Source organism: Cibotium barometz, chromosome 58, assembly GCF_041138505.1.
Source record: "Cibotium barometz isolate CiBa-2024 chromosome 58, ASM4113850v1, whole genome shotgun sequence".
Lineage (NCBI taxonomy): Eukaryota > Viridiplantae > Streptophyta > Polypodiopsida > Cyatheales > Cibotiaceae > Cibotium > Cibotium barometz.
This window is the reverse complement of record NC_141103.1, coordinates 18,241,073-18,254,787: the sequence shown is the minus strand read 5'-3', so window position 1 is coordinate 18,254,787 and position 13,715 is coordinate 18,241,073. Positions and strand designations below refer to the sequence as shown.

At 44.2% G+C, this 13,715-nt stretch overlaps 1 protein-coding gene across 1 annotated transcript; it reads right to left on the bottom strand.

The window, feature by feature from the left end:
• Positions 1–528: 528 nt before the first annotated feature.
• On the bottom strand, positions 529–1,462 carry LOC147605986 (uncharacterized). The gene is made up of 2 exons (XM_086792776.1): positions 1,344–1,462; positions 529–1,258 (listed from the first exon to the last, which is right to left on the bottom strand). Exons 1-2 carry the CDS (start codon positions 1,397–1,399, stop codon positions 667–669), a joined length of 648 nt encoding a protein of 215 aa, XP_086648902.1. The 5' UTR covers positions 1,400–1,462; the 3' UTR covers positions 529–666.
• Positions 1,463–13,715: the final 12,253 nt, after the last annotated feature.

Genomic DNA, 13,715 nt, shown 5'->3' with positions numbered 1-13,715 from the left:
CAAGTACGGTTTCTACAACAAGCACCCAAGCTAAGATCTCCCACAAGGAGTCAATTTTCGCAAAAACCAACATCACCAATGTGTCGCGAAGGTGTGGCCACAGACCGCTAGGGCCAAGAGGAATGGTGCCAATATGTGCTAAAATGTTTTTTTTTGGTTCGTTTGATTTAATAATTTGATGGAGGTGGTAATTTGAAGCACTTGGCCCAATTTTATAGATATTCCCCAAAAAAAAAGCTTCTACAAATCGTCCTTGATGCTGCTGATGGTGTGCGCAAATCTCGTTGGTTGAGGCTACTAGGTGCTACATCTAGGATTTGTAGAGGTGCTCCAAGTTGAAGCTTTTGATTTGATGGGGGGAAACGATGTTCCATGATCATCTATGAAGTTTGTGAAGAAACTTGACACCTTCATGTTGGGAATTTCTAAGATTAAGAAGAAATACTACAACGTAAGGATCATTAGCAAGTCTCAGCATATTGTACTCGTAAGGGTGCCAATACATTAGCGAAAAAGAAAAAAGAAAAAAGAAAAAAAAAGTGCACTTTAAGTCCTAACACTTGTGAACAGGTGGTTAACTTTCTTTGATAAGAAGAGCAATAAGTACTCTAAAGCAACAAGATGTAGCACACAGGTAACTCTCCGTGCAGGCGCGAGGCAGCTGCCTCATGTTACCACGGCATAGAGGACGGGGAATATGAAAGACACCACGCCAATGGAGACAAGGGTGACGAGCGGGAGGGTAGCTTTGATTGCCAGGGGGCTATTGCAGCTGATGAGGCCGAGTCTGATCTGGATGACGCTCACCATGGAGAGCATCAGGAAGACGGTGCCCACGATGGAGCCCAGGGCGGACAGCATCATGCCAAGTCGGAGGAGTCGGGGGCTGAGCAGCCGGCCAATATCAATGCGAACAGTGTTGTTGCTCTGCTTGGACGTACTTCTCCTCTTCTTGCTAAGAGTGGAGAGGGTCATCTGTAGTTTGAGGCCTTGGGCGATGAGGGTGGAGAAGAGGTAGCAGCTGAAGGCCACCACCTCGTGCACCACCAGGTTTCTGGCGACGCTCGGCCCGGCCTCGCACGAGCTGACGAGGCTGGTCTGCTGCGTGGCGTTGAGGGAGAGGCCGATGAAGACTGCCGCGGTGAAGAAGGAGTTGACGCTCACCACTTCGTCGAGCGCGGCCACGTGCAGCTGCTGCAACGCCGACTCGGCTGCCGCCACTTCGGCGAGGGAGGAGGTCGCCGTTGCAACTATGGTGCTGTGGTGTCGATAAAACAACCAGCATGAGCGTCAATCTTTGAAGGAATTGTTTGATAAAATGGAGCAACGGGAGGATTCTGTACCTTTCCGTGAAGTTGCGCCGGACCCATTGATCCCCTCCGTCGTCTTCACTGCCCATGGCGTGGTACGTCACTGCTGGTGCTTAGCTTGGCAACAAGGACCGGCGTTGGAAATATCTGGCTTCTTCTCAGTTGAACGTTCTCTTTTAACGGACCGAGAAAGAAAGGAGACGTTGTGTGAATCATGTCATTTTACCGTTAAACATCAAAATTCACGTCTCAAAACATGGGCCATGTTTAATGGTCTTGTGAATCAATGGAAGCTCTTACACTACTACCAAGGTGCCACAAACATTGGAGAGAAGGGAAATTCAAATTTGGCCATTGGATTCTCAACTAGTTCCAAGGCTACACTCCACTTAGCAAAACTGGTCGTCGAGAAAATGGAGGAGGTCTCGCTATGTGTCATTTTAAATCAACAAATCCAAAACTAACACCAAGAATTCTATGAATGCATTTTTTTAAAATATGTTACTTGGTCATAGCCTCATTAACCTATCATTTTACTAGCCTTTTGTAGGGTATAGAGCCCTTTCCCATTGTCAATTGGGCCATATATCACGAATTTGTCCTAGACAATTCAAAAATGTGATTCCATAATAATATAGTCTTTGTAGATTATGAAAACCGCAACCATGAAATTTAATTATTAGAAGCTTCTCTTAGACTAGTCAACCCCCACTGGGCTACCATGGAATTGAAGCTTCTCTTAGACTAGAGTTCAATTATAAAAAAGCTTCTATTAGAGCATACCCCCATAGAGCCTCCACAATATCTTTCCAACCTCTTTGTAGCCTTTTCTTTTTGGAAGTGCTCTTAGAGATGCAATTATCCCCATAAACTGTAGCAATACTAGGTGAGCAAGTCTACAATAGTAAAACAAAAAGATAGCAAGTGAGACTTACTTCATTTAAAAGAAGTAATGCCTTGTCTAAAAAGAAAGTGTTGTCAACCATACATCTCATTGACATTAAGACTTCTATTTTTGGCTTGCCATCAATGATACTTATTGAGTTATTAAGCAAGTGACCACTTTGGGATGATCTTGCAATCTTTACACCTAGGTAGTAACCCAAGTAATATAGTTATCCCTTCATGTATCATGGTTACATCTATATACTTATCCTAGTTTTTTGAAAGCCATATTGGAGATGATGGGGAGATGCTATGTCATAAATCTTGCTCTTTTTATTAAATTATAATCTATTTGTGTTTATGAAAAAATCTAAATAATTTTGAATTTGAATTATGTGCTTTAAACTCGATTTTGCCTATATCCAAGAGCACAAGTTAAATGGGAATCATAGTTAGAAAGATGGATAAGAAGATTTTCTACGAAGAGAAATTTTGGGAACACAATGAGGTTCCTATTTTACATTCTTCTTATAACCCTCAAGTTAAGGATAATGGTAGAGCATTAGTTCTTATGCTTAAAGATGGTTGTTCCTATTTGTATCGAATGTTTATAGGAGTAGATCCTTTAAAAAATGTTCTCTTCCTTTTCATTCTCTTGGCCTTTATTGATTCTATGTTTTATAAGATTAAGTTTGAAAGATAGACATCCAAAAAAACATACGTTACTAGCTCAAAAGTTAAGGAGATTTCAAACCCTCTACATTGTGCAGTAGTATTTGGATAGATTATAGGATTTCTATCTTATACTTAGATGAATAATTATTTGTAAGGAATATTTGAAGTTAAAGGGAAGAAGGGGGTTGAGGGGGTGGGAGAGTAGTTAGCTAAATACATATTTCTCTTAAGGTATTTGGTTTTATAGAGAATAAGTAAAAATTATGCTTTTATTTTAAATGTTACTATGGGGATTACATGTGAAGGCTAGGCAAAAGACCACGGTTAGAAGAAAGAAAGTAGGATGAACTTGGAAGCAAGGGGAAACAAAAAGCAAAGCTAGAGTAGACAAGCAACTAGAGAAGGGATAAATTTGGGTACAACACAAAGTTGGGAATAATAAGAAGCCAAGAGAGGAAGCAAAGAAAAATGGGAAGGGCCAAAAGGGAAGAAGCAAAGCAAGTTACCTTGTGTGACTAGAAGCAAAAGGAAGGTAGGAAGTAGGAAGAACAACCCAATGGATAGTAGAAAAAGGCCAGAAAAGCAATAAGAAACAAAAAAAAGATGGAAAAAAGGTAGGCCGCAAGCAAGAAAAAAGATGACAAAGCAATCGGTAGCTCCGACTAAACCACAATCCGGGATCAAGAAGTGATCGATAAAACCAAAGCATCCGCAAAGGCAAAGGACAAAGCAACTTGACAAGGAAAAACGAAGTGGAAACAAGACAGACAAAACAAAGAAAAGGAAGAAGGCCAATGCAAAGCCCAGCAAACCAAGCAAGAAAGCTAGAAATTAAGGAAGAAAGAAAGTAAGAAAACAAGACAAACAAAGCAAAGAAAAGGAAAAAGGCTGATGCGAGGGGTAAACGAGGGGTAAACTAAGCACACCCCTTTAGTGCATATCCCCAACAAGGGAGCCATCGACAACAAAAACTCTCCAACAAAGAGAGCATCGGTAATAATTATAGCCTACAGCTAAAAACCGGCACCACCTCTGCTTCAATAAGCACATGATGGAGCAATGCCATTTGTTGTTAATAACCACCAGCAACAATTGACAAAAGTACAATTTTCTCAATGTTCCTCCAGCTTATTTTGGCTTCCCCCCACTGATGAGTGGGTAGAGTGCTAAATGCTAAACAACCAAAAAGTCCAAAAGCAAATCCCCTTAAGTCCAAACCCAAATCAGCTCCCACTTACTAATAGACCCTTGTGAGTTATCGGTTTACCTTAAACCACTCTTCACACACATCATATCACCACCGACACTTATCTTGGGGGAATCTTTTTGGCAAGCATTTTCTAGCGAGCGATTCCTCCAAAATGGCGAGCGCTTTTTTCTCTCTCTACTCTCACTCCCTCACTCTCACACTCTCTCCCTAGGACCCTCTTTCATTCTCTCTCTTGATCTCACTCTTACATCCATGCTCTCCCTCTCTCTTTAAACCCCCTTGTCTTATTTTCTATCTCTTTACACCCCTATGCTAACTCCTTATCTCTTGATGCAACTCAAAATTACTATACAAGGTACAAGATACACCCCTCCCCCCCCCCCTCTCTCTCTCTCTCTCTCTCTCTCTCTCTCTCTCTCTCTCTCTCTTTCTCTCTCTCTCTCTCTCTCTCTCTCTCTCTCTCTCTCTCTCTCTCTCCATGCATGAAACAATTACAATAGATTATGTCATGCAAATTACAATTGATGATTCAAAATATCAATTTAAACCCTGAATATAAAACAATTACAATAGACAATGCCATGCAAACTACAATTGATGATTCAAAATATCAATATACACCCTCCATTACTAGAGTCTCATTCATACAATGTCAAAAGAATATGCCATGAGAATCATAGTTCAAAAGTAGATGCCATGAGAATATAGTTCAAAAGTAGATGCCATGAGAATATAGTTCAAAATAACAAAATAAAACCTCCATTCCTAAAGTCATTTATAAATAACAAAAGAAGATGTCATGAGAATTGTAGTGCAAAATAAAACTTCCATTCCTACATTCATTCAAGTATGTGTCCAGGCATACTCAAGTTCCTAATTTTGTTATGTGGCCCTTGAGAAGGAAGGGGCTGTGATGGTGCTATCCAATTTGGAGGATATGTCAAGATTGGCATAAAAGGTGGAGGAACATGGTAAGGAAATGGTGCATTAGATGGAAGTGGATAAAATGGAGGTGGCATAGATGGGGAGGGGTGTGCATATTGCCTAAGACCTTGATTCCATGGTGGCAAAGGTCGCGGAGTTGCCAGATGTCATAGGTTCCACTTATGCCCTCTGTCTCCTTGCCAATGAATTTATTATCACCGAGGTCTTCAGGCATGTCTTCAAACCCTCCCAACTCAATTTCATGGCATAGTAAATCATCCTCAATGCTTATACAATGTTGGAGCATCTGCTTGCATGCCTTTGCCATGCTACCTGTCCCTTGCAAAGCAATCAAGAACTAGGTCCCTCTCCATGGTGAAAGTTCCAAGCAATCAAGAACTAGGTCCCTCTCCATGGTGAAAGTTCCAAGCAACCACCTGCAAAGTGAAAAAAATTAGATACATTCCCTACCATCTTAAACATGATTTCACAAATTCAAATTATAAAAAAGCTCTTTCTTTTTTCATACCTTATAGTACCCCCACTGGTCTCTCAGCTAGACCTCGTAGAGGCTTATAGCCCTACCCATTATCAGATTGGGTTCTTTCCTATTTGCAATATTCACACTCTGAAACAGCAATGGAATGTAGCCCAAAACCTTTCCCATCCATTGAATCATTTCCATTCTCTCAGATATATGTTGGGCTATATCTACTTGGTGGATTGCGTAAACACTCTAATAAGTATAATGGGCACCTACCCCACAGTTACAAGTTAAACATTTTTGTTCAAACCATTGATAAAACTATTATATACTTATATGTAAACATAGTTTGTGTAGGTCACCTCCTCAGTTCCATCATCATGAATTTGATGGTAAGCTCCTTGCATCTCTAGATACAGCACAGAGAGAGATTGTGAGATTTTGCGACCTCCACAATGGTTGGAAGATGATTAGGATGTCCTCGTGTTTAATGTTATTTTGAACTCCACGTATTTCACTCAAGCATAAAAGCTTCATATATTAAGATGTGAAGTTCAAAAGTAAAGCAATCGCTACAAATAGGCAAGAAAAAATAGCATACCTAGAACACAAATTGGCACAACAAGGTCATGGGCACCTTGTACCATCTTGACTTGGCTTGTGCTTATCATGTGCCGTAATGAGTTCAGCCCATTTTCGCTCCTCGTCTGTGAGCTTATCGAGTAAGGTGGTTGGGTTGGCAAGCCCAAACCTTTGCATTAAAAATACATCATGGGTCATCATTTAAGGCACATGCACGCATGTCACTCTGCTTAAAGTACCTCATACAAGGTCAAAGACATGCTACACTATAAAATATATGCAATAAATTTAGGTCAATTCACAAAAGTCACCTGTTTAGGTTCGCCACGTACATCAATAGCTCAGCCACAACAACAAACTAATGGATATCAAGTTCGGGGAATTTATCCCACTCTACAATCAAAGGCAAGATCAAACCAACATAGGTAATGGAAACAAAAGAGTAAAACATTGAGATAAGTTGTACTTACTTTTAAATATTGCATTAGTCCATGCAACCACCCTATGATTTCCATCCCATATGATAAGTTTCTTGTTATGAAGGTGTTTCCACCTCTGTGAATCCATCGTCTGTGCAAATTACAGAAACACATAACACAATCATCATGTGTAAAAACCACAAAATAAAATAGCATCAATAAAATAAAGATAAGGAGATATGCATACCGCCACATTGAAATGATGGGACTGATTTGTCCAGAATCCAATAGCCCATTTTGCTTCTCGAGGGTTAAATTCCACTGGTTGTTCTCCTGGAAAACTCTTTGACACAATAAATTCACCCTATGTAGACACATACCCATGTTGATCAAAACTCTCCTCGAGCTCTCTTAGTAGCTGATCATCCGTGGTCCTTATGGCTGGGTTCACCAAAAGCCTACACAATGGTACCCCTGGAAGCCTTTCTTCCTTGTCTACAAAATTCTTAGACAACCAATCTTGCAATAGTTCTGTAGTCACCAACTAGCCAAACTCATCTAGCAAAGAAGACACATCTTCTGTTGGTGGGTCTTCACGAACTATCCTTTTCCTAGAGCTTTGGGGGCTCCCAACATGACTATCCACTACGGGTGTGACTACTGCAGAGGCTTCCTCACTCACACAAGGCACTTTGATGCTTTTGGATCCTTCTAGTTGAGAGACATCCACCACATCATGTTGTGTATGAGCCTCCTTAGAATGAGTTTTAGGAGCCATCTTCTACCCTCATGTAAGGCCAATCTGAAGGCACAACACACACAACAACACTTGTTAGGCTCTTAAAAGACAAAACACCATGATGATCAAAAAATAATACGAAGGAAGGGGGGGAGAGAGAGAGAGAGAGAGAGAGAGAGAGAGAGAGAGAGAGAGAGGGAGGGAGAACATGGCAAGAGAGAGGGTTTGGAAATGACTATCCACTGCAGGTGTGACTACTACAGAGGCTTCCTCACTCACACAAGGCACTTTGATGCTTTTGGATCCTTCTAGTTGAGAGACATCCACAACATCATGTTGTGTATGAGCCTCCTTAGAATGAGTTTTAGGAGCCATCTTCTACCCTCATGTATAGGCCAATCTGAAGGCACAACACACACAACAACACTTGTTAGGCTCTTAAAAGACAAAACACCATGATGATCAAAAAATAATACGAAGAAAGGGGGGGGGGAGAGAGAGAGAGAGAGAGAGAGAGAGAGAGAGAGAGGGAGAACATGGCAAGAGAGAGGGTTTGGAAAAGGAAGCTACAATGTAATGAAGTAGTTTGTAGTGAGTTTGCTCTATATTTATAAAGAATAATAATCTCAATTAGTAAAAAGTAGGCTGAAGGTGAACTTGCGCTGCTGCCCCCACCTGTCCCTCTTCTGCCCCACCTGTCCCTCTTCTGCTCCCGCCTGCTCTCTGTTGCTTCCGCCTGCTCCTCTGTTGCTCCCACCTACCCTCTGTTGCCTCCACCTGCCCATTTGCTGCCCTCACCTGCCCATCTGCAACCCCTCGCCTGCCCCTCTGCTGCCTTCGCTTGCCTTTCTTCAGCCTCCGCCTGCCCCTCTGCTGCCTTTGCTTGCCTTTCTTCAGCCCCCACCTACCATTCTGCTGCCTCCGCCAGCCCCTCTACTGCCCCCCGCTTGCCTTTTCCTGCCTCTCTTCAGCCCCCGCCAACCCCTTTTGCTGCCCCCGCCTCCCCCCACTTGCCCCCACCTGCCCCCTTGCTGCCCGCCCCCTTGCCCATCTACAGTCCCCGCCTGCCCCTCTACTGCCCCCACCTGCATTGCCCTTGCTTCCCCAGCTGCTCCCGCCCTTCAGCTCTTGCCCCCCTTCCTCTGCTCCCGCCTTTTTTTAGCAGCAATTTTATATGGATTCAAGTCGGCCACCCACTTTTCTTGATTGGTCTTATGGCTTCTTCTGCCAAAACCAATCTCTCGTCACCCCTACTCGTTGGGAGAATCATCAATTTTTCACAAGACGAGCTCACCTCTCTTAGCACGACATTGACCTTGAGGTCCAGACCACCCTTGTTGGTGAGAGTTTATGGTTCCCACCCCTCTCGTTCTCGCAGGCCCGTGAATGGCTTCTAGTAGCAGCTCTCCCTTCGGAGCTAATTGTGCACTTTCAGGATACTCGTTTGCTTGGTCGAGGCTTCTTCCAGGTGGACTTTCCTTCTTTAGAAGCTACTTCTTAGGCTTTGGCTGGCAGCCCCTTTCCTCTTGGTCCTAGGAAGATTTTTTTCTTTCACACAGCGGGTGGGCTTTGATCCAGTGGTGGAGGATCAGCGCCTTACCCCGGTCTCATTACAATTCCCTGCTCTTCCTCAGTCCTATTGGAAGCTTTTAGCTTCCATAGGGGCATCCTTTGGCCAGGTTCTAGAGGTACCAATCCTCCCGAGCTCTCGCCTCAGCTTCCACGGCCGTTACCGCCACTCTTGATGGTGTACCCCAGGTCCTTGTGCTTGTTCTTGATCCATCGATTACTGATGATCATGTTATGCTTTCAGAGACCTGATGGATCTCATTTCCACTTGAGGATGGAGATTGCAGCAAAGCAAACCTGACCAGTGTCGAATTTGTCATCGGACAGGGTCACATTGCCAGAGATTGTCCCAGATCGAGGGGCCATGCTAGGAGGCGGCGTGGTCCTACCCATCAGAGGCCTTCTACAGATGTCGAGACTCCAGTTGCTCCTTTGCCACAGCAGAGCACACAGCATTGGGTTGTGGTTAGGGATGGCAAGCACCCTCGGACCCTATACATGCCCCTTCACCCACACCCCTTGTGGAGCCCCCCAACCCCTTGCAGCTCTTGCCTCACAGGATGTTGATCCTTCTTTGGAGGATGAGGCCTTGCAAGCATATGATCTAGATCCCTCACAGGAGGATGCTGCATTATAGTTACAGGATGATTGTACCCTTGAGGATGATGTTGTGCATTCGCATTGTCATGGTACCTCTCCAATTCTGAGGACTAGCCCTGGCTTTTCCTCGAAGTGGGAGAGAGAGGTAAGGTTTACATTGTCAGATTTTCCCTCCCTTACCTATGCAAGACTTTTTTCCGCCTCTAAAGGGGGTCCTTTGTCGACCACAAGATCTGGTCGTTCCTACTCTAAGTCCTTATGAGGATTGTCTCTTGGATCTTTCAGGGTCTTGGGGGTTTTTTTTTGCGTCGTCGATGGAAACAAATTGTAAAAACCTAGCTTCATTGTGCAGTCTCACAGGTGGACCTATGGATATATTGCTCTTGCAAGAGCATAAACTGGATGCTAGTCAGTGTGGGAGATTAGGCAAGCTTCTCGAGACACACCTTTTGGTCACCGGCGGTCGGCTGTTGGTACCAAGGGTGGTGTTTGTATCTCTGTTTTTGCTTTGATCTTGCCTTGCATCATCGGACAAAAAATCATTTTTCCTGCAAGAGTGCAGTGGATCCTTCTTATGCAGGGTACTACACGCATTGGTATTCTCAACCTCTATGCTCCTAACCATAGAGGTGAGAGGATTGCCTTTTGGAAATCTCTCACTACATTGATGCCTCTTGCCAACCATTGGATTATTGGTGGGGATTTTAACATGGTTGAGATGCCAACGGATAAAAGAGGTGGACATGAGGGCTTGGTGCATCCTCTTGAAAGAGCGTATTGGGAGAGGTTTATACTCTCCATTCATGGTAGAGATTGTTGGCATGAGGATGACATTTTGAGGAGTCCATCCACTCTTCTTTATTCATGGTCTAACAGGAGAAGAGATGCAGGATGTATCTATGCACGGTTAGACAGATTTTATCTGGATGATTGGGTGCTTGATAGAGGTGGACATACTTTTATTGCTACAGGCACCTCCAAATCGGATCATTGCCCAGTGGTTTTATGTCATCATTCATGCCACCATTACATGTCACCACCACCACATTATCTCGATCGAAATAACTATGCCACTCGGATCCACATCAGGGCCACGCTGTATCCCCCTAGGCATATTTGACTAGCACATCTCCATCGTCCACGTATCTCGAACGAGAAATTAAAATCAAATCGCGACCATTCATTGTTCGAGGTAAAGGGATACAATCTCCACCGTCCACGTATCTCGAACGAGATATTGAGGTCCAATCTCCACCGCCCAAATAGCTCGTTCGAGATACAGAGATACAATCTCCACCGTCCAAATATCTCGTTCGAGATACGTAGATGCAATCTCCACCGTCCAAATATCTCGTTCGAGTTACAGAGACGCAATCTCTACTGTCCATTTAGGTACGTTGGAAGATGCGATCTCAGTCATTTAAATATCTCGATCGAGGTATATAATGGATCTCGACCGTCGACATACCTTGGTCGTGGTAATGACTTTAAATCCTTGGTCGTGGTAATGACTTTAAATCATAGCCGTCCATGTACTTGAACGAGATAGTAATATCAAATCTCAGTCGTCGATCCTTCACCAACCCTAAAATTAAGTGTGTATCTTGGCCGTATGTTTCACTAACCCTAAAATCCAGAGCGTTTATCTTGCAAACCCTAAATTGCATGATGCTACCGAACCTCGATCGGTCGAGGTTATAAAACTGGAAAACTTTTTTTTTGCCTCATTGTCAGAAGTCGTTTTCACTCTCCTTGCTCTCTTGATTTGGATTAGCATTAGTGGGCCCATTAGCATTATTTTATAGCTTCATTAGTGCTACTTAGCACTAAGCATTACACCCTTCACATTAGACCCTTCACATTGGACCCTTCACATTGGACCTTTGTGTTAGGCTTAGGTTTTAGCATGGAGTCACATGAGGAGGGCCACGAGGAGGGTCACTCATCTATTGTGGACCTCATCGCGGAGATAGATCGCAAGTTAGCGGCTATCCGTAGGAGTGCTAGAGACACACCGTCTACATTACATATCGTGGCAAACTTGGAGGCGATGCTTTCGTCCCTTCGTAGCCTTCACGATATTGTTTATATACATGAGTGGACAGCCCACATCGCACTGCTCCTGTGTCACATGGCCTGACATATCGTCAGGTCTGTGATCTTGCTCCGATTAGGGATGGAGCCTACTTAGATCTTTTCCTCGATAGTCATGGGATGAGGCCTAGGGCGGGCAAGCCCCTTACTATTTTGCGGTGTTCGCATCCTCGTATGGCGGCACATATCTATAGTCGATATGTTACTACATATGGGAGGATGCCAAACAACCGCCAGATTCCCATATACTTCGCAAAGCAATTATATGCGGAGTTTGTCTTAGGGGAGGAGGTGGATTACACTAGCCATCGACCGAGTGGTGGTGCTGGCCGAGGCCGTCTCCAGGACCAGGGTAGGCGGCCTCCACCAGCCCTTCGTGTAGCTCCTACTCTATAGATCCTTCATTTGTGCCTATGTCGACAGTAGAGGCTCTTGGCACCCAGGTCGGCATCGACGTACGGAGTACCACGGAGAGCATCCAGCACGTGGTGCGCCTATTCTCACGATCGATACGACGATGACAGATGTCGAGGTATTTACATATTTATTACTTCTTAAGTTTTTTTAGTCATTTATTTACATGTTTATATGTACTTTTCTATATTTTTACATGAGCGGCATGGTTGATTGTGTCACGTAGGGTCCCACACCTACCACTGAGAGACTCACTCAAGAGTTGGAGGAGGCGAGAGCGGAGATTGACCGCCTTCGAGCTGCATTACAGACGGCAGAGGCAGCTACTGCAGAGGCACAACATCTAAGAGAGTCCGACATCCAGCAGGTAGGTTTCTCTTGCACGTAAAAGAGTTATAATTAAGGTCCTAAGTTATAAATTTCTTTAAGTAATACCTAATGAGAGAGACTAATCAATTATTTTTATGCTTTACTTTTTTGCGTAGGCTCGGACCGAGGTAGAGAGCTCTAGAGCTGAGGCACAGCATCACCAGATTATGGAGCGGATTGCCCAGCATAGGGCAAAGCAGTTGATGCTGCATGTTCGAGAGTTTTGCAGATCCTCGGACGTGACAGTGCCTTACCTACCTTTATATCCACGGCCTGTTTACAGAGGTTTTTCGACGACCTCTCCCTCAGGATGCACCACCCTTCCTACATGATGCGTGCTGCGCTTTATGTATCGAGGACATTGATACTACTGGTGGATATATGCCCTGGGATGTGGACATTTTTTCCATTTGTCTTGCATCACCCCCAGGAGCTAGTATGATTCTCAGCATGCCCCTCTTGCCGTGCACGCGTCAACCTAGTGACATACAGAGTTTTGGGCATTGATGATCTTCACCCATGCCTCGTTCGAGTAGATGCTAGGATTGGCAGGCCTATTGATTTTACATCAGCTATTGACTTGGGACTCGACACCTTCGATGATAGAGATCAGGAGCCTGAGTTGCCTCCAGAGATTGAGTGGAGCTCACATGAGTTTGATGCATACCAGAGAGTCCTCCATGAGAGCCAGATCACAGCATATGAGCGCGTGGGTGGTGCTGGTCCTAGTGGCACCTCGGGTGATGGTGCTAGCAGCAGTGCTGCTTCTCATGAGCAACGTGTCCTTACAGCAGAGGAGCTTACACGAGTAGAGTGGCAGACACGTACCATTGCAGATTATAGATTTTGGGTTTACAGACAGAGACATCTTGCATTAGCACGACGTAGAGAGAGAGAGAGGGCTGTAGCAGCTTTTGGGACTCGTGAGCTCCCGAGTACACCGGCACCAGCTCACGATCCTGCCTTTGAGGCAGACCTCCCCGCAGACATTCGACGACCCCCGTAAACCGGCACAACCTCCTCGACGTGCACAGCAACCTCGATGCGCACGTCGACCGACAGTTAGAGATGACGATTTTGATTGGGTTGCCGTTGATAGTGACTAAACTGAGACTAGGGGTTAGCTCACTTAAATTGTACTTAGATTTATGGGCAGTGACTAACCTCAGACTAGCTGGGGTAGCTCATTTTCATTTTGATGTACTTATTTGATGTTTATATCATTATGAGTTTTTTCATTATTGAGTATCATTACATTTTAGTTTATGTTCTTGATTTTATTATATTTTTTAACACTTTGGCTATCATATTGTAAATCTCCATGCCATTGTACCCAAACATGCTCCGATTGGGGACCAAACTTTGCAAGCATGTGGGGGGGGACCCACCCCCACTTGCAAAGTTTGGTCACAATCAGAGCATGTTTGGATTGGTAATTAGT

Bases quoted from the DNA above. Each gene is read 5' to 3' on its own strand.
- LOC147605986 (XM_086792776.1), bottom strand. From the start codon at position 1,399: ATGGGCAGTGAAGACGACGGAGGGGATCAATGGGTCCGGCGCAACTTC. The intron at 1,259-1,343 runs GTACAGAATCCT...TCGACACCACAG, and splicing joins CGGCGCAACTTCACGGAAAG to CACCATAGTTGCAACGGCGA.